This window comes from Erinaceus europaeus, chromosome 13 (assembly GCF_950295315.1).
Source record: "Erinaceus europaeus chromosome 13, mEriEur2.1, whole genome shotgun sequence".
Classification (NCBI taxonomy): Eukaryota; Metazoa; Chordata; class Mammalia; order Eulipotyphla; family Erinaceidae; genus Erinaceus; species Erinaceus europaeus.
In genome coordinates this window covers 36098585-36118278 of record NC_080174.1, presented here as the reverse complement: position 1 = coordinate 36118278, position 19694 = coordinate 36098585, and the positions used below count along the sequence as shown (strand labels likewise).

Here is a 19694-nt window from a genome sequence, read left to right as displayed (position 1 = left end):
GTCTTTGCACTTGGCGCCACGTGTTCCTAACCCGCTGCTCTACCGCCCGACTCCCTGTTTATTTATTTTTCTTTATTGGAGAGATTAATAGGTTACAGTTGGCAGTAAAATACAGAAGCTTGTACATGTGTAACATTTCCCAGTTTTCCACATAACAATACAATTCCCACTAAGTCTTCCTCGACCATCATGTTCCAGTACCTGAACCCCCCCCACTCCAGAGTCTTACTTTAGTGCAATACACCAACTTCATTCTAAGTTTTGCTTAGTGTTTTCTCTTCTGATCTTGTTTTTCAAATTCTGCCTGAGTGAGATTATCCCATAGTCACCCTTCTGCTTCTGACATAACAATCTTTTTTTTTGTTTGTTTGTTTGCCTCCAGGGCTATTGCCGGGCTCAGTACCAGAACTACTAATCCAGAAAAATTAAGAGAAGAGGAGAAGACAGAGAGGGAGAGAGAAAGATAGACACCTGCATGTCGTATGCTTTACATTGGCTTGTTCTAGCCCTCCCCCTCCAAGAGAATTGGATGAGTCCTGTTAATTTCGTGGGCCTGCTTGGCCCCGCCCCAAGGGACCCTGGGAGAGGGTTCCGGAGTCCGAGAGTTCCTGAGTTCCCCAGTGACCGAGTTCCTGAGTTCCGGAGTTCGAGAGTGCGAGAGTGCGAGAGTTTCTGAGTTCGAGAGTAAGGGAGAGGGTTCTTGAGTTCGAGAGAAAAAGAAAGAGTGCTTGCGCTGCCGCAAAGAGACAGCAGAGTTCTGTTTGGTGATTAGTTTGTCTTAGTTTATGAATCGTTGTTCCTGAATAAAGAAATACAGCTTCCCTGCCCAGCCACTGTCTCCGCGTCTCTGTTCACCACCGTGAAGCTAGCCCGGCCAGCCAGAGCCTTCCCGAATTTTAACAACAAATGGCGCCCAACGTGGGGCTGACCTGCGCATCTCTCAGATAAGTAAAGACAATTTGGCTACCTATGTACTATGGCCTTCTCTTCTGCTTGTGAAGAGATCTCCAAAGGCCTCTGCTCTTTCTTCACGAGACTGTTTTGCTGTTTCTGGAACATTTATCTCTGGACCACTCTGTGGTTTCCACTCGCTCTGGCAAACTCACAACAGCCAGCGGGAAGAGCCAGCGGGCGGGAGGCGAGGCGTGGAGCTGCTGTTTCCACCTGGTCAAACAGCCAGCCAGCCGGCTGCGCCCAGACAACCCCGCGCACCGCGCCAGCAACCCCGCAGCCCCGCAGCCCGCAGGAGGCCTACGCCACCATGCAAGAGCCCGATGCCAGCACGCTAGAGCCCGATGCCAACATGCTGGAGCCCGATGCCAACATGCTGGAGCCTGAGGCCAACATGCTGGAGCCCGATGCCAACATGCTGGAGCCTGAGGCCAGCCCACAGGAGCCGGCTCTCCACCGCGTGGTGCAGGGCACTGGACGCTTGATCCCTCCACGCTGCTCGGCCACTGCAAACAGGGCAGCAGACATGGCAGGGCCATGGGGCAGGGCCGCGGCGGCCTATCATGGCCGCCACCCCTGGGCACCTAGGCCCACGCCTTCTACAAAGATGGCCTGCCTGCCCTCTTTCTATGAATTCTGGAACCATCCCGGGCCTCCTGGACCCCCGGGCTCCCTGCCAAAACTGGGCACACGAGATCTCCAGCCGCCGGTCCGGTCTGAAGGCAGACAAGCTGGAGTATGCAGAGATTTGTGCAGAGATCGCAACCTGCAATTCCTAGAAGTGGAGCTGCTCGGAAATGGAGCTGCACGGGAAGCCACCTCCAGATGGTGAACCCCCCCCCCCAACAACTAAGACAATATAGATTTAAATTCGTGTTTAAAATGACATGTCTTCGTAACAAAGGTTTCTCTCCTCGTGTATTAATGACTATGTTTATGTGTATGTTTAAAGTTTGGTAAACAGTAGCTTTAAGGCTAAATTCTTACTAGTCAAAGATAAATGAAAAAGGTTTTCAACGTAATTCTCATAAAGATAAAAATTAACTTACATTTAAAGTCTGAGGTAAAAATTAGTTAACAATCAATATATTTCAACTAAGTTGGTCTAAACAAAAGGTTAAATAGACTTGTTGATATGTAAAACACTACCTTCTCTATTAGAAATGGTAGATCGCACAATGGCTATGCTAATTATTCTCATGCCTGAGGTTTCCTCTCCGGCCCACACCTAGGGTGTGTCTCCATCTTGAATGGGTGTAACAAAAGGTTAAAAGACGTTGTTGATATGTAAAAGTCTCAAATTCCTTCTCTATTAGAAATGTTAGATCGTGCAGTAGATATGCTAATAACAAGTTTTGCTTCATAGTAAGTAAGTTGCAGCCAGCTGCCTTTGGGACCCTAGGCCGTTCCCCGCCCCCATGCAAATGCCCGTCGAGGCAAGTAGCCCCCCAGAGGCAAGAAATGTTTTTTTTTTCAGATATGGCCCCCTCAGGCCTTCCCTTGGCAACATGCTGGTTTTGGTTATATATGTTTCTGTTCACCCCACACCCTTGATACTATAGTCATTTAGTTAAAAAGAAAAGGGGGAATTGTCGTATGCTTTACATTGGCTTGTTCTAGCCCTCCCCCTCCAAGAGAATTGGATGAGTCCTGTTAATTTCGCGGGCCTGCTTGGCCCCGCCCCAAGGGACCCTGGGAGATGGTTCCGGAGTCCGAGAGTTCCTGAGTTCCCCAGTGACCGAGTTCCTGAGTTCCGGAGTTCGAGAGTGCGAGAGTGCGAGAGTTTCTGAGTTCAAGAGTAAGGGAGAGGGTTCTTGAGTTCGAGAGAAAAAGAAAGAGTGCTTGCGCTGCCGCAAAGAGACAGCAGAGTTCTGTTTGGTGATTAGTTTGTCTTAGTTTATGAATCGTTGTTCCTGAATAAAGAAATACAGCTTCCCTGCCCAGCCACTGTCTCCGCATCTCTGTTCACCACCGTGAAGCTAGCCCGGCCAGCCAGAGCCTTCCCGAATTTTAACAACACCTGCAGACCTGCTTCACCACTTGTGAAGCATCCTCCCTGCAGGTGGGGAGCTAAGGGCTAGAACTGGGATCCTCATGCCCGTCTTTGCGCCATGGGCACTTAACCTACTGCATTACCACTGGGCCCCTCCACATAACAATTAAACACCACCCCCCCACACACACCTAGGTCCTCTTCCATCATGTTCTAGGACCTGAACACATCCCCCTCTCAACCCTAGTCTTTTGCTTTGATGCAATACACCAACTTCAGTTCAAGTTCTACTTATTGTTTTCTCTTCTGTTGTTACTTTCCAACTTCTATGAGTGAGATCTTCTCATATTCACCTTTCTCTTTCTGCCTTATCTCACTTAACATGATTCCTTCAAGCTCCATCCAAGATGGAATGAAGAAGGTGAAATTACCATTTTTAATAGCTGAGAAGTATTCCACTCTGTATATAGACCACAATTTATTCAACCACTCATCTGTTGTTGGGACACCTGGCTTGCTTCCAGATTTTAGCTATTACATGTGTTGCTATGAACATAGGTATACATGAATCTTTTTGGATGGGTGTGTTTGGTTCCTTAGGATATATCCCCAGGAGAAGAACTGCAGGATCATAGGGTAGATCCACTTCTTGCCTTTTGAGAGTTCTCCAGACTGAAAAGCGGTATTTATATCCTACAATTTGCATGAAAAAAACTTGGGATTTGCAGCAAATGTTCCGATAAAATGCTTATATTCCTGGGATCAATCCAACTCAGTCATATTTTGTTTGTAGTGTGAAAAGCTATAGTTAATTGGTAACTTTTATTTACGGTTTATATCTATACATTTAAGAGAATTCCTGCATCATCTTTCTTTTTAAAATATTTATTTGTTCCTCCATAATTTTCTTTCCTTGTATTGCTTGTCTGATTTGGGGATCAAGGTTATCCTAGTCTCATATAATAAGCTGGATGACTTTCCTTTGTTTTCCATTCTCTGAAAAGTGTACAAGCTAAAGACTAAGCTTTAATAGAACTCATAAATTGAGGCTAGGAAAATAATTCAACTGGTAAAATAGCAAGCTTGCATGCCTGAGGTTCCTGGTTCAATTCCCATGGCTGCATGTGTTAAGAGTAGTGCTCTGAGTTTTCTGTCTCATGACACTCATTCTCATGTGAATTAAATATTTTTTAAAACTTGTAAATCCAATGATTTTTTTTATTTCTTCTTTTTAACTTTTTTTTATTTATTTTCCCTTTTGTTGCCCTTGTTTAAGTGTTGTTGTATTTATTATTGTTGATGATGTCGTTGCGTAGGACAGAGAGAAATGGAGAAAAGAGGGGAAAATGAAGAGGGGGAGAGGAAGATAGACACCTAAAGACCTGCTTCACCACCTGTGAAGCGACTCCTCTGCAGGTGGGGAGCCAGGGCTCGAACCAGGATCTTTACACTAGTCCTTGCGCTTTGTATCACGTGTGCTTAACCCGCTGCGCTACCATCAGACCCCTGATTTTATTTCTTCTTGAGCCAGTTGGGGTAGATTTACTTTCTAGAAAAATGTGCCTTTAATATTTTAAGCTCCACTTCTCTGGTTGCACTATCTGAAAGACCTCTCTCTCTCATTTATACACTTACTTATTACATTGCTCATTTCCTGCAATTGGTGGGTCAAGGATTAACCTGCTCACACACAAGTCCTCTGTGCAACTGCTGAACTATCATCCTGGTGACTTATTTACTTATTTTGTTTGTTTCTGCTGTCACTGGGACTTCACTCCAAACCAACTTTTTCAGATAGACAGATAAAGTGACAGAAAGAAGGGGATATACCACAGCACCAAAGTTTCCTCCAGTGCAGTGGAGGCCTGCTTCAAACCTGGGTTGTGCACATAACTAAGCAGGTGAGTTATCTTGCTGGCCTCCTAATTTTGTTTATTGCTAGTATATAGAAATACAATTCACTCACCTTTTAAAAATGTTGACTTCATTTCCTACAATCTCATTGAATTCTTAATTTATTTTTAGTTATTTGTTTTTAAGATAGACAGAGTGAAAGACACCACAGCTCTAAAGCTTCCTTCAGTGTGGTCTGTGCACATGGCAAAGCAGCACTTTCCAAGGGAGCTATTTTACCAGCCCAGTTTCATAGGTTTTTTTTAAAAAACATGTTTCTATGAAAGAACTGAACACCACTCAGTTCTGGCATACACAGACCATACATATGCAAGTTTGTAAGTCCTGTGATCTGTCACTGATATCCCTGGTCCTTCTGATCTGGATTTTAAAGTTTATTTTCCTGCCCAATTTTCTTGAATCTGACACAATAGCAACCTTCAGAAAGCACAGCAGAGACAAGCAGCTCCAAATTGTCGTTTAATGCCCAGTTATCACAACACAAGGAGGTTCATGTGGTGCTCGTCAACAGAGGACCCAGGGTGAAGCCAGGCTGGAGGTAAGTGATCCACATGGAGTCCCAGTAGAGGAACCAGGTTCCCTCAGACTTGCTTACCCTTGGGGTACAAGTCTTCTTCATGCACCTTTGAGCCAGCAGGCTGGGCTTTTGGTCACTGAGGGTCCTTGTGAGAGAACAGAATCCTGGGATGGGGTAGGGACCTCGGGACACAATGACAAGACCCGAAAACAGATTGCAAACAACCCCAAAAGGCTTTCATTCAAACGCATTAAAGCCACACAAGGCTCGAGTGCGGGAACACCCCAACCCTTTTACTACAAACTAAATACTGTCAGAATTGAGGTTGAGAACATAAGGGGGGAAAAGTACAAACTATCTGAGAGCCAGTTTCATAGGCTTCCCCACCCCTCCTGCTTCCTTGCAGCTGCACTTGGCAGTGGCAACATCAACACAGAGATGAGCTCCCCTCCTGTCTAGCTAACACTTTCAACACAAGTTAAGGAGGGAGGCTGAAGTCTGTCCCTGGTCTTAAGAAAATGCCTTTCAACTTCCAACTCTACTGAACAACTTATGCTATTGGGTTCCCTGAAGCCTCCCAAGCCCTTCTGGGGACATGAGTGATTTGGGGGCTGCTGGTGAGGTTGGGAAATGTCCTGGCAGCAATTATCTATTTTAGAAAGAAACCTGCTTTTTTTTCTTTCTTCCTTCTGCCCTAGTTTTAAAGTTTATCTGGTCCCTCTGGGAAATAGCACTCAAGTACTCATTGTAACTTGGGTGTTTTCATGTGTCCCTGCAAGAATGCAGGGAGACCTTGCTCCTTACCTGAGCCTACGACTTGGCCTGGGCAGGCCAGCCCAGACCCTGGGTCAGGCACAGTGTGGAAGGGCAGGGCAGGTGCTCGGAATATAGGACCTGAGCTGACAGGTCAAGCAGTTCCTCTGCCCAGTCCTACAGTTCATCATTTAGGAAGTGAGCTTGAATTCCAGTCAAGCTTTACAATTAAGTTCTTACTAAATCCTGCAGGTCTCTTTACCCTTTTCTCTGACTTTAATTCTAGAAGAAACTTCTAGATCCAGCCTATCCAGCCTAAGGCATGAAAGTCAAATATCTCTATCTTCAAAGAGGGCACAAAATCAAAGTGCAGCCCAGTGGAGACCCCAGAAAAGCAATGCCATTTCCAGCTCAGACCCCACACAGTCCAAGGTCAAGATGTTCTATTGGCCCTGGGAATGCTGGGCTTCTTGCTGGACTTTTGTTGAGACCCTGCCCCCGGAATCTCTAGGAAGGTAATACGATGGCATTTCTTTAAAGCATACAAAATCAACCCTGTTTATAGGCATCTATTACCTGCTAATCATACCTGGGGGAGGAGGGGAGTTAACAAACTTGGGAGCCTATTAAGTCAAGCAAAGGACAAGGCACGACTGACCCCAGCTGGACATTAGCTCACTATGGGTCTCATCCCCAAACAAACCCACCTTGTAAATTTCAGATGCCTGTAGGTCAACGCAGAAACAGGTCTATAAAGCCAACTTCATATTTTAAATCAACTTAATGCTACAAACTTGAAAACAAAACAAAACAGAAACAAAAAAACCAGAAAAGTGCTGCCCAGCTGAGCCCCTAAGGAAACCTAACTCCCTGAGGGTGGGTGGTGAGCCTCTCAGACCACCAGCCCTCCTGCCTCTCTCTACAGAAGGCACAGACTTGGTTCAACCCAGAGCACCCCCAGCCCTGGGTGGGTGGAGGAGGGTAAATAACCTTCCCCCCACATTTGACTGAATGCTCAGGCCTCTGGGGTATATGGTATGGTCAAAAGACTCTCCCAGAATCCCCCACCCCCACCTCATTAGCTGCCAAGTTCTTAGGGGTCTATGTGAGTGCTAGGGGTAAGGAGACACCATAAAAATATTAATTCCCTTCCACAAATATGGCCAACATAAACTTGACAGGGAATGGGAGGATCATGCAGACAGCTCCCAAGAAGTTGCCTATGCCTCCCAGGTCCTCAGAGGAGGCAAAAGCAGATGGGCATCTTTCCCACTTTTTCCTGTTGGGGTTTCCTCAGGAGCTATTCACTGCTAACTCTTCCCTAGACAGTCATTTTTACATTCTAAAGGGGGTGGGGTGGGGAGAGGTAAGGAGTTTCAAAAGGGTCTCCTATTTCAGTGTCACCTGAGCAATCAAGGAGACCAGGCATCTAAGCCTGGAGCCTTAGCTGGAGATGGCAGGCCCAGGCCCAGAGCAGGAGACGTCAAAGGGCCTGCCTATTTGAATGACATGGCCTAAGTGCAATCAGAGTTCCAGAAACACTGACTGGACAGCCCCCTCAAAGACTGGCACTCTACCCCACTGCTGCAGGGAGATAGGGGAGCCAGCCTGTACACCTGGCAGTCCAGACTGGTCCCTGAACAGTGCTGGACCAGTCTGAGGAGAAGTCTTACTAGAAACTAGAACACCCTCCCTGCTAAAATTCAGGGAAGACAAACACAACTCAACCTGAAATAAATACGAAGGCAGTAAGTGCTTCTTGATCAACTGAGGTTACTAACTTGCCCTCAAAAGGAGGTGGCAGGCCTTTCCCTGAACCTGGTCACGTCACCTGTGACCCTTCACATGGGAAGTCAGAGGTAAGAAGGCTGGAGGGGCCTTTCTAGGCCCGTCCCCATGAGGAAGGAAGGGCAGGACCCAACCCTTGATACGCTCCTCATATGTATCCTCCACTCACATCCCCACAATCCCAGCCCCGACCAGCAAGAGAGTAGGAAAGGAAAGGAGGAGACCCCTGCATGCCACGGGTAGTACCTTGGGTCCTAATCCCCACACAATTAGGGAGCTTCTCAACTGTCAGTCCTCTGTGTGAGGAGGTAGAAACAGGGGTGGGGCTGCTGAGGGCAGGTAGGGCTACTCAATTAATCAGCAGGTCCCCGAGGTCATAGGAGTCAAAGAGGTCACTGATGCCTTCACCCCCGTCCAGGCCCCACAGGTAGTCATCCTGGTCCAGAGGTGGGGAGAAACTGATCAGGGGGGAGCTGCATGGCAGGGTGGGGGACAGGAACTGGTCCTCAGTCTGCTGCAGAAGTGGGTGTGGCAGCTCCAACATGCTGTCAGTGGCCTCCAGAGGGACAATGGATGGCAGTGGTGGTGGAGGCGGCGGTGGTGGTGGTGGTGATGACTGGGCCTGCTGGGCAGTCGGTGCTGGTGCTGTAAACAAGTGAAACAAAAGTTATACCTGGCCCTGGTACCTAAGAGGCTTCTGGTCAGATCTCAGCACAGGAAGTCTTCTGGTTCTCTGGATGACTGAGCACCCTTCTCTCTCCTCTGCCCACACTGTGCTCAACATTCTTGTGCAGGCAGGGGGACTAGCAATCTGTATGAGGAGGCAGAAGCTGGGACCAAGCTTCAGAGGGCAGGCAGGACCATTAGTGGGAACCTGGGATCAAAGGCACAGGGTCACCTTCCCTTACCTCCCTCCAGCTCTATCCCTTATCCCCTGGCATCCCTGTCTCTGTGCTGCATCATCAGTTTCACTCAACTAGATTTTTCCCAACAATACAGAAACATACTCTAGTAGCTCCTATCTTTTAAAAGTATTCTCCCATGACTTGGGAGGTAGTGCAGTATAAAGCATTCGCCTCTCAGGCCTGGAGTCCAGAGTCAACCCTTGTACTAGATATGCAAAAGCGACGTTCTGGTGCTCTTTCCCTGCCTCTTTTCTCTCATAAGTGAACACTTTTTTTGTTTGTTTGTTTAAAGTATTTTCCAGTGGGTTGAGGAGACAGCATAATGGTTATGCAAAAGACTTTCATGCCTGAAGCTCTTAAATCCTGGTTTCAATCCACAGAACCACCATAAGCCACTCTCTCTCTCTCTCCACTGTATCTCTCTCATTAAAATAGAAAAATATTTAAAAAATTAAAAAATAAAAGTATTCTCCCCTGACCTGACAACATGGTACAGTGAGCCATGTAAGAGTTGTCTGTGTGCACTCTACTTTCACATGACTATCCACTTACCCCATCTACTCAGCTACCTAAACCTAAAGGTCCAGGGATTATTTGTGATCCTGCCACTGGTTCCGCACTCTATTTAACAGAAAGTGCAGTCATGCCCACAGCTAGGAGAAGTTTCTACACTATCTCTTCGTTCTCATAGCTGTGGCCCTGGTCCTGCTCTTCTATTCTCTCTCTTGGGTCCCTACAGAAGCCTCATTAGAAGTAGGGTCAGCAAAAAAGTTCAGCCTGTTAGAACACCAACTTCCATGTCTGAAACCGCAGAGGCTGTCATGTCCCAGCATCATCTTATGCGAGAGATCAGCCGTGCTCTGGTCTATCTCTCTCTAGCCTCATTCACTCTCTCTCATAATAAATCTTCTTTTAAAAATGACAAGTGTGGCTGAGTGATTAAGGTGATAGACTGCTTAAAATGGCTTGTTGTTTTATCCAGGCTGGCTTCACAGGCGGGTAACAGAGACGACCAGAGACATGCGGCTGGGCTGAGAACAGTTTAATCTTTATTCACAAACGGGCAAATCACCACACCGTGTGCTTTTTTTCCATCATCCTCTCTCCTCCGCTGCTGCTGGGACTCCACCCGTCCTTAGCATAGGGGGCGGGGAGAAAGCGGGTGGAAACTAGCAAGGGGCAAACCAATTCTTCTCAGAGGTTGGGGGGAAGGGAACATACCAACAATGGCTGAGAACAGGGGGCCACGTGGTGGCGTACTTTGTTGAGGTGGCATACTTTGTTGAGCACATTATGTGCATGGACACAGGTTTGAGTACCATATGCAGGGGTGAAGCAAGTCTGTAAGTGGTTTCTCTCTCTCTCTCTCTCTCTTTCTCTTCTCCCACTTCTCTCTGCTCTATCAAATAAAAATAGAAAGAAAGAAAAAAGAATGGCCCCCAGGAGTGGTAGATTCATAGTGCTAACACTGAGCTCTAATGGCTCTAGTGACAATAAAAAAATGGCTTCAAATAAAATTCAACTTCTGCCAGGGTTCATGTGACCTGATTACTGTTTTACTCCCTCTTACACCTTCCACCTACAGCTTACTTAACATTCCCAGCCACACCAGTCAACCTCACTCTTCAGCACACCAAATACATTTCCACTTAGAGGTAAGAAGGTGATTTCCTACAGAGAGTTGTAGATTAGGACACCAGAAATCTCCTGCCTAAGATGCCTAGAATCTTAACATTTGAGGCATTCTTGAAACCCCAACCAAGCATTGTTTTGAAAAATAGAGCTATGGTTGTATACCAGACAGCTTGACCAATCTTTGACTGTGTCACCATGATCAAAAGATTTAATGTGTAGAGCTTCCATTTCTGCACCTATAAAATAAGGGCAATGAGTACATCAACCTGATAGGTAGCTGAGAGGACAGGTGATAAGTGCCGGTAAGAACAGCTGGTCTGCAGAAACTCCCTTTTGGATTTGCATATTACCCTTGTCAATAATAAGAATATCTCCATTACCTAGGGCTTACCAGGCCCTGGCTCTGCTCTCAAAGACAGGACAGTCAAGCACTCCCAAAGGAGGCAATGCTGCTAACCTTATTACAGATGAGGAAACCAAGGCTCAAGGGTCAATTAAATTCCTTTTTTTTTTTTTTCCTATCAGGGCTTTAATGGGGTTTCATGCTTGTGTGATTTCCCCTGGTCCTAGAAGACTCTTTTTTCCTTTTCTCAGATATATGGTGGAAGACTGAAAAGGACAGAGAAATAACAAAGAAATGGAGAGACATGGCAGCAATACTTGCGAAGTTTTCCCTTTGTGTGGTGCTCCCAGGTGGTGCCAGGAACTTGAGCCCAGGTCCTTGCACATAGTGAGCTATGCATTCTGCTGGGTGAGTTATCTCCCAGTCCCTGATATAATTTTGTTCCTCTTTACTAATTATTAAATATCAGTTATTGCCATCAGGATTATCACTGGGGCTTGGTGCCTACATAATCATAATGACTCCACTGTTCCTAGTAACCATTCTTTTCTCTTTCTTTCTTTCTTCCCTTTTTTTTTGCACAGTGGATAAAGCATTGGACTCTTAAGAATGAGGAGGCCCTGAGTTCAATCCCTGGAAGCACATGTACCAGAGTGATGTCTGGCTCTTTCTCTCTCTCCTCTTGTCTTTCTCATTGATAAATAAATAAAATATTTAAAGAAAGAAAGAAGGAAATAGCGAGGGAAAAGGAGATAGAGAAGACAGGAGAAATCGAGACATCTGTAGCACTTCTCTACTGCTCATGAAGCCTCACCCCTGAAAGTGGGTGTTGGCCCTTAAAGCCAGACCCCCTGCTCTGCTTACATAATCATTGTTTTGCCTGCAAGATCCCCACAACATTATCCCCTCAGGGTACTGCTAATTCTGTTAAAACCATTGCAGCAGTTGCTAAGGACGCTTTCACCTTCCCAGCATGCCTTCTGCCTCTCTCCACCCCCTTTCCTAGCCATTTCCGTCTCCAACTTGCGACTTCCGGTTTTTACCGTATAAAACCACTGCTGTTCCAGTTTCGCTCTCTTTCTCTTCAGCATCCTGACCCAGAGAAAGGCTGGTGTGTATCCACGTGGCCTAAACCCGCTATGCCCGCACCCAACCCTGGGGCGCCTGCCTGAATAAAGATTTGCGTTCCCACTCTGCCTCAAGTTCCTGGTCTCTTCTCTCTCCCGCAATGTGCAACCTGACAAGTGGGAACCTGGGGCTTGAACCTGGGTCCTTGTGGATGATAATATGTGTGCTCTACCAAATGTGCCACCACTTGGCCCCCTTAAATATAATTAAATGGGGAAAATTACTGTTTGTTCAAAGTACTACAGAGAAAGTATTTTAGGAAGAGGCCTGCCTTGAATGTGAAGAGGGTATGAGCCCAGAACCCAGACCCACCCCTCACCAGCTATAAGATCCAGAACTTCAGTTTTCTCATGAGGGAAAACAAGGATCCTCTCACAAGAGCTGCAGGAAGCAGTAAATGAGATATCACATGTGGAAGCCTACAGGCTGGACCTTGTTCTTTCATGGTTTATCACATCCAGGAGAGAACTAACTGCTCTTTGTACTGTCTGCTTGCATTTACTTTCTTATCTTGAAAACTACACATAGTAGGCACTCCATTCACTTAAGCTTTTAAACATACACACACACACACATCCACACTGTATCAACTAAAACTCATCTGACAGTCATGAGGGAGTTTTTCAGTCTCCTTCATTTTACAGAGATGGGACCAGGGGCTGGGTGGTGGCATACCTGGTTGAGCGCACATATTACAATGCTCAAGGACCCAGGTTCGAGACCCCGGTCCCCACCTGAAGGGAGAAAGCTTTGCGAGTGGTGAAGCAGTGCTACATGTGTCTATCTCTGTCCCTCTCTATCACCCATTTCCCTCTTGATTTCTGGCTGTCTCTATTCAATAAATAAAGATAATAGAAAAATTTAAAAAGTTATTTAGAAAAAAATAAATAAACAAAGATGGGAGCAAAGGTTCTAAGGGAGTCAGACAGACTCACCCACAGAAACATAAAGCAAGTCATCAGAGGTGAAGTTTGAACTCTAACCTGACTCTCCCTACTTCAGCTCCTATGCCTTCAGCTACATTGATGGTTACCTCAGAAGTTTAGAATATATTAGAGATGAGGATAGGGGTAGATATCATAATGGTTATGCAAAGAGACTCTCATGTCTGAGGCTCCAAAGTTCCAGGTTCAATCCCCTGCATCACCATAAGCCAGAGCTAAGCAGTGCTCTGGTAAAAAAAAAAAAAAAAAAAAAAAAAAGTATTAGAGATGGGTCTTGTCCAAATGCCTTCCAGGGCTGGTGAGATAGTTCACCAGGAAAGGTGTCAGCCTTGCCAAGTACACAGCCCAGGTCTGAGCCCCCGGGATACCACACTGGTATACTATGGTACCAGGGAAGCCTTGTTGCTGTGTTGTCTCTCCTCCTCTCAATCTGATAGTCACCATAATGGTGCGATCACACATGTAAGAGGCCCCAGAGATTCCAAAAAATAAACCTTTCCAGGGCCAGGCAGTGACACACCTGGTAAAGTGCCTATGTTACAACCTACAAGTACCTGGGTTCAAGCCTCCGATTCCCACCTTCAGGAGAGAAGCTTCAAAAGTGGTCAAGTAGTATTGTGGGTATGTGTGTGTATTTCTCCTCCTCTATCTCCCCTTTTTCTCTTAATTTCTGTCTCTATCCAAAATAAATAAACTAAATATTAAATTTTAAAAATCCTTCCAAGGGGGTCAGGCGGTAGCACAGCGGGTTAAGTGCACATGGTGCAAAGCGTAAGGACCGGAGTAAGGATCCCGGTTCGAGCCTCAGGCTCCCCACCTGCAGGGGGGTCACTTCACAAGTGGTGAGGCAGGTCTGCAGCTGTCTTGTCTTTCTCTCCTCTCTCTGTCTTCCCCTCCTCTCCCGATTTCTTTCTGTTCTATTCAACAACAATAACAATAATAACAAGGGCAACAAAAATGGAAAAAATGGCCTCCAGGAGCAGTGGATTCCTGGTGCAGGCACTGAACCCCAGTGATAACCCTGGAGGCAAAAAAGAAAAAAAAAATCCTTTCAATACAGGTGAGAAATCTGAGGTTCTAGGAAGTAGAGAGTCTCTTGGTTATGCCAAACTAAGACCAAAACTCAAGTACCAACACTTAGTGGTATTCTGTTTGGGCACAGGTCCTGGTACTCAGACTTCAAAATGATTCATCTTTAGACCAGAACATGAGACTGTGTGTTTATCTTTCAGAAAACTTCTTCCTGTACTGGGGAAACAGCACAGTGTTTATGCAAAAAGACTTTCATGCCTGGGACTCTGAGGTCCCAGGTTTAATTCCAAGCACCAGTATGAATAGAGTTGAACAGTGCTCTGGTACAAAGAAGAAAGAAAGGGAGGGTGGTCTGGGAGGTGGCGTAGTAGATAAGGCATTTGACTCTTGACTCTCAAGCATGAGGTCCCGAGTTTAGTCCCCGGCAACACATGTACCAGAGTGATATCTGGTTCTTTTTCTCTCTCCTATCATTTCTCATGAATAAATATAATAAATAACACCTTTAAAAAGGTAGAAAGAAAGGAAAGGAAATGAAGGGAGGAAGGAAGGAGAGAGAGAGAGGAAGAGAAGGGAGAGAGAGAGAGAGAGAGAGAGAGAGAGACACCTCTCCCTTGCCCCGGGCAGCAGAAACAACATTAAGAAACCACTCAGCTAGACCTCTAACAGATCCCTCTCTCCACTATCGCTGATCATCTCCATCAGGAACAGTGTCATGGACCCACTTGTGGGCCTCTATAGGATCTTGCCCTCAATGTGGAACAACAATGGTAGGGATAGACCCTCTCTCCGAAGGGAGGCTGGGTCCACATAGTCCGCCACTGGAGGAAGACTGGTCCTGAAATAAGTGCAGTCTAGAATGTTCCTAGCTATGACCACAGAATATGAGCTTAGACCTACAGGAATGCAGAAGTTACACAGGCTCCTGTGCTGAGTATGGGCCCCAGATCAGATTGATGGGGTTTACAGTTAAGGTTATTTATATCTTTTTCCTGTATTTGGGAGCTATTCTCTTCCCTGATCCACCTTTCTAGTCCTATTTCCAACCCTTACACCATATCTCTAGATAATACCCTTATCCCACCTGCATGTTAGCTGTTGGGTTCAGGTAAAAATTAGTAAAGTCATGCCCCCCTTGGAATATACTTAAAATAGACTTCCTAGCTTTTTCTAAAATGGGGACCCCCCAACTCTCATCTGCTATATACTTACCTTTAGGTTCCTAATTATTAATTTGTTCTCCTTTATATCTTAATACTTTTCTGCCACCAAGTTGCAGATGCTACCATGATGCAAACCTGATTTCCCTGGGCAGATAACCTCACCAATGTGTCCTGGAACCCCAGCTCTCCAGAACCCTGACCTACTAGGGAAAGATAGAAACAGGCTGGGAGTATGGATCAACCTGCCAACAACCATGTCCAATGGAGAAGCAATTACAGAAGCCGGACCTTCCACCTTCTGTACCCCATAATGATCCTGGGTCCATACTCCCAGAGGGATAAAGAATAGGAAAGCTTCCAATGGAGGGGATGGGATGCAGAATTCTGGTGGTAAGAATTGTATCCTTTTTATCCAACAGACTTGTCAATCATTATTAAATTGAGAGAGAGAGAGAGAGAGACCACTTAGTGGAAGAGGCAGTCATGGTTCAGAGATGGTTTCAGGGCTGGCCCTATCAATGACTGTTCTGTAAGCACTGCTGCTACTCTTGGTCTATAAAACTGAGGTAGGACTCCCAGCCCTAGATCTCAGAGGACAACTGAAATGAATGCAGTTCTAACTAAGGAGCATGGTGGTAGGAGATAGGTGGGAGCATACCAGGTAGAACCCATATATTACCATGCACAAGGATCTGGGTTCAAGCCCCCAGTCCCCACCTGCAGGGGGGAAGCTTCAAGAGTGGTGAAGCAGTGCTACAGATGTTTCTCTTTCTTGTTCCTTCTCTATCTCCTCCTTCCCTCTCAATTTCTCTCTGTCACTATCAAAACGAAGTGTGGGGGGGGAATGGCTGCCAGGAACAATGAATTCATAGTGCAGGCACTGAGCCCCCGTAATAACCCCGGTGGCAATTAAGTTCAAAGCTCTAACCACTACTCCACCACCATGGCCACAATTTACTAAGGTGCACTTGTTGACAGTGGAGTGAAAAAACAGAGTGCTAGGAGGGAGAAGAGGGTGGGGTGCAGGTCTGGAATGGGAGATAGGCATGGGGAGGTACCCAGAGGGACAGATGGTTTGTATGGGGAGAAAAGCTGGTCCCTAGCCAAGACAGAGGAGAGCTAAAAGTCTGGGCTCTTGCCTAAGCTCAGCAACAAGCTTGTTATATAGCTTAGGGAGGCTACTTGCCCTCTGTGGGCCTCATCTTACTCATGTGTAAGATGAAGAACTGAGTTATATCAGAAGCCAGCAAAATTCTGTAAAGGGACAGAAAGTATTTCAGATTTTGCAGGAAATCTATGGTCTCTGTCCCACAGTCACCATCCCACCCCCATCAGAACTTTAAAAGAAAAAATAATAGGAAAACTGGAGTTAGGCAGGTGGTGTCCCTGTTGAGTGCAAACATTATATCCAGCAAGGGCCAGGGCTCAAGCCCCCAGTTCCCACTCACAGGGGATAGCTTCACAGTGATAGAACAGATTTCTCTTTCTCTTTCCCTCTCTATTTTCCTTCTCCTCTCCGTTTCTCTCAGTCTTTATAAATAAATAGATAAACCTCTCTCCTCTTCTTTTCTAGTATAGATAAATAAATGAAACTTTTTTTTTTTTGCCTCCAGGGTTATTGCTGGGGCTTGGTGCCTGCACTACAAATCCTGCTCCTGGAGGCCATTTTGTCCCATTTTGTTGTCCTTGTTATTGTTATTATTGCCATTGATGTTATTGGATAGGACAGAGAGAAATCAAGAGAGGAGGGAGAGAGAAAGATAGACATCTGCAGACCTGCTTCTCTACTTGTGAAGCAACCCCCCCCCCTGCAGGTGGTGAGCCAGGGGCTCTAACTGGGATCCTTATACTGGTCCTTGTACTTGGTGCCACGTGCACTTATCCTGCTGCACTACTGCCTTACCCCAAATAAAACCTTTAAAAACAAAAGGAATATGGAGACCAAGGTTCAAGACTCAGCTGGGAGGCCTTGGGCAAGTCACATACTTTCTGTCTCAGTTTATTTATCTCTGAACTAGAAATTTTAAAAAACCTACCTGAAGAATGCTATGAAAGTAATTAGATATTGGACATACCTGGTACACAGCTATGGTTCAAAAAAACCTTCAGTATTAACTCCCAAGAAGTTACTGAGTTACTCTTATATGAGGAATATAAATGACTAAAACAAACATCTCCTGTACAATGTGAAAACTAAGATGGTTATTGGGGGCACTGGCAAGGGGCGTGTGATGACTTGCACACATCATGTATGGATATGAAAATACTCCTGAAATTTGATACTTTTTCAAACCAATATTAAATTACTAATAAAAATATTTTTAAAAAGAAATTACTGAATTTCCCCCCAAAATGTATAATTCCCATCCACTTTGGGCTTACTGAGTACCAGGAGCTTTGCTGTCAAATCATCACACACAGAATTAGCAGTGCTAGTGGTAGAGGTAATCATAATGACAATAATAGCTAACAGTTGTGGCCTGAGAAGTGATACAGAAGGTGGAGAGTCTGACTTGCAAGCATGAAGTCCCAAGTTCATTTCTCAGTATTGCATATGCCAGAGTGATGTTGTGGTTCTCTCTCTCATAAATAAGTAAATAAAAAAAAAGTGAACAGTTATTGACAGCATCATTCAAATGCTCTACTTATAGTAACTCATTTAATCACACAATAGTCTATAAAGTAAATACTGAGAATTACTGTGTCACTACAGATGAGGAGACTGAGTCAGAGGTTAAGCAACTTGTCCAAAGTCACAAAGCTGGTAAGTGGAAAATCTGGGATTCAATCCTAGGTTCCCTCCTGTCTCTGAGCAGCATGAGCCTCCCCAGTGAGACAAGCAATGGGCCAGAGCTTTATATAGTATAATGTGCAGTGCACATGTGTGCAGAAGAAAGACTGTGCCCTCTGTTACTGAGAACAACGGAGGTATCCAACAAATGCTAATGTAGGAGAGCAAAGTCTAAGGCAACGTGTTGTTGTCTCTGTTTTCTGTCCTGGATAGACAACCTACCTGTAGATGTGGTGGATTCCTGAATGCCAGTGTTGGTGCTGCAGCTCGGCTGGGTAGAGTCAGAGCTGGGGTTGAGGGTGGAGGTGGAGGGCAGGGGCTCCTTGACAGCACTGTCTGGTTCCTGCACCTCCTCTGGGCACAGGTAGACTTCAATGGGCCCTTGAGTACTCTTCAGATATATCTGCAGGTTGTCCTAGAGGAGGAAGAGAAAGCAAGGTTGTGGCACTAAGCATCTGGATACTTACTCATGGGTCGGTGTATATGGATGAACACATGTGGCTCTCACCACTCATGTAGCAAGTCTGACTCCTGAGCCTGCCTCTTCTAACATGTGGCAATGTGGGTTGATTCTGCCTGTCTGCCCCCCTGGGTTCTTTCCTTTTAGGAACATTCCTTTGGGAAATCATTCCTCTCAGTATCTCAGGCTGTGCAGGTTGTGGGAATAGCCAGCATCCTCCCCTAACTCCCAGATGTGAGTTTGGGGTGCAAGCTGAAAAAGTTAAAGCGATAGTGACTAGTCTAGGCTGACACATGTCTCAGGTGAGTCTGACCAGCATCAGGACTTAGGGGAAGTGGAGGTCCCCTTCCCACAGTGGCCTGTCTTTGCCACAAGAGGGGAGTTCATCTGGCAGAGAAAGGAGAGTGGGAGGCAGATTTTAAGTCAGTTTGAACATCTGCCTCCGTTCTAGCCTGAAATCTACAAACCTTCCTCTTGACCCTTTGACTTAAGCCAGTGGAACTTGAATTTTTCTGATTTGTAACCAAGAGTCCTGATATTTGGTCTTGTCACCCCCTGCCTCTTCCCTCCTGCCTGCCTCCAGCCTGAGTCACCACAGACTATAGGTATGTCATTCAGATCTGTATTGAGGTCTCCAGGTGTGTGCTCGAGTGATGTCCTCTGCATGCCCCTACCCCACCTGGCACAAATCTCGTTCATTCTTCAAGACTCAGTATGACTGTCTCCTGTGGGTTTTTTTTTGGGGGGAGGGGGGCTCATATGTCTTTGGTCTATGAGATCATTATTGCTTATTTGAATCTATTTTCCACTATGAAGTCTTATTAATTAATTAATTAATTAATTTCACCAGGGTTATTGTTGGGGTTGGGTGCCTGTACAACAAATCTGCTATTCCTGGTGGCCATTTTTCCCTGTTTTTTTTTTTTTTTTGGATACAGAAGACAGAGAGAAATTGAGAGGGAAGAATAGAGAGGGGGTAAAAGATGCCTATAGCACTGCTTCAGCACTCAGGACACTTCCACCTATAGGTGGGGACCTGAAGCTAGAACCTGGGTCCTTCACATGGTAACATCTGTGTTTTACTGGGTATACAAACATCTAGCCTTAGGCCTTATGTATATAATAAATATTCTTCCATTACATAAATGAGTTTTTATTACGTCTCCAGTTCTGGGCTGAGATTACTATATGAGTGGAACATGTTTTTGTCACTTTTACACTCTACCAGATGAAGCAGAATAGAGTCATGCAGTCACCAGTATATCCCATCTAGCAAATGGAGATTAAGTGCAATGGAAAGAGTGGTTATGGGGCAGGGGTAGATAGCATAATGGTTATGCAAAGAGACTGTCATGCATGAGGCTGGCTCCAAAGTCT

At 45.7% G+C, this 19694-nt stretch overlaps 1 protein-coding gene across 3 annotated transcripts in view; it reads right to left on the bottom strand.

The window, feature by feature from the left end:
* Window positions 1-5304: 5304 nt before the first annotated feature.
* The window catches only part of E2F2 (E2F transcription factor 2), a 30286-nt gene continuing 15896 nt past the window's right edge, over window positions 5305-19694 (bottom strand). For 2 of the 3 annotated variants that reach the window (XM_060205505.1, XM_060205506.1), the window contains exons 6-7: window positions 18080-18272; window positions 5305-8561 (exon numbers count right to left, since the gene is read on the bottom strand). In XM_060205505.1, coding sequence (XP_060061488.1) covers window positions 8266-8561; window positions 18080-18272 — 489 coding nt within the window. In that variant the 3' untranslated portion in view covers window positions 5305-8265. Of the gene's footprint in view, window positions 8562-12545; window positions 12662-18079; window positions 18273-19694 lie in introns of those variants that run through there. The other variant, XM_060205507.1, reaches the window with a different exon arrangement.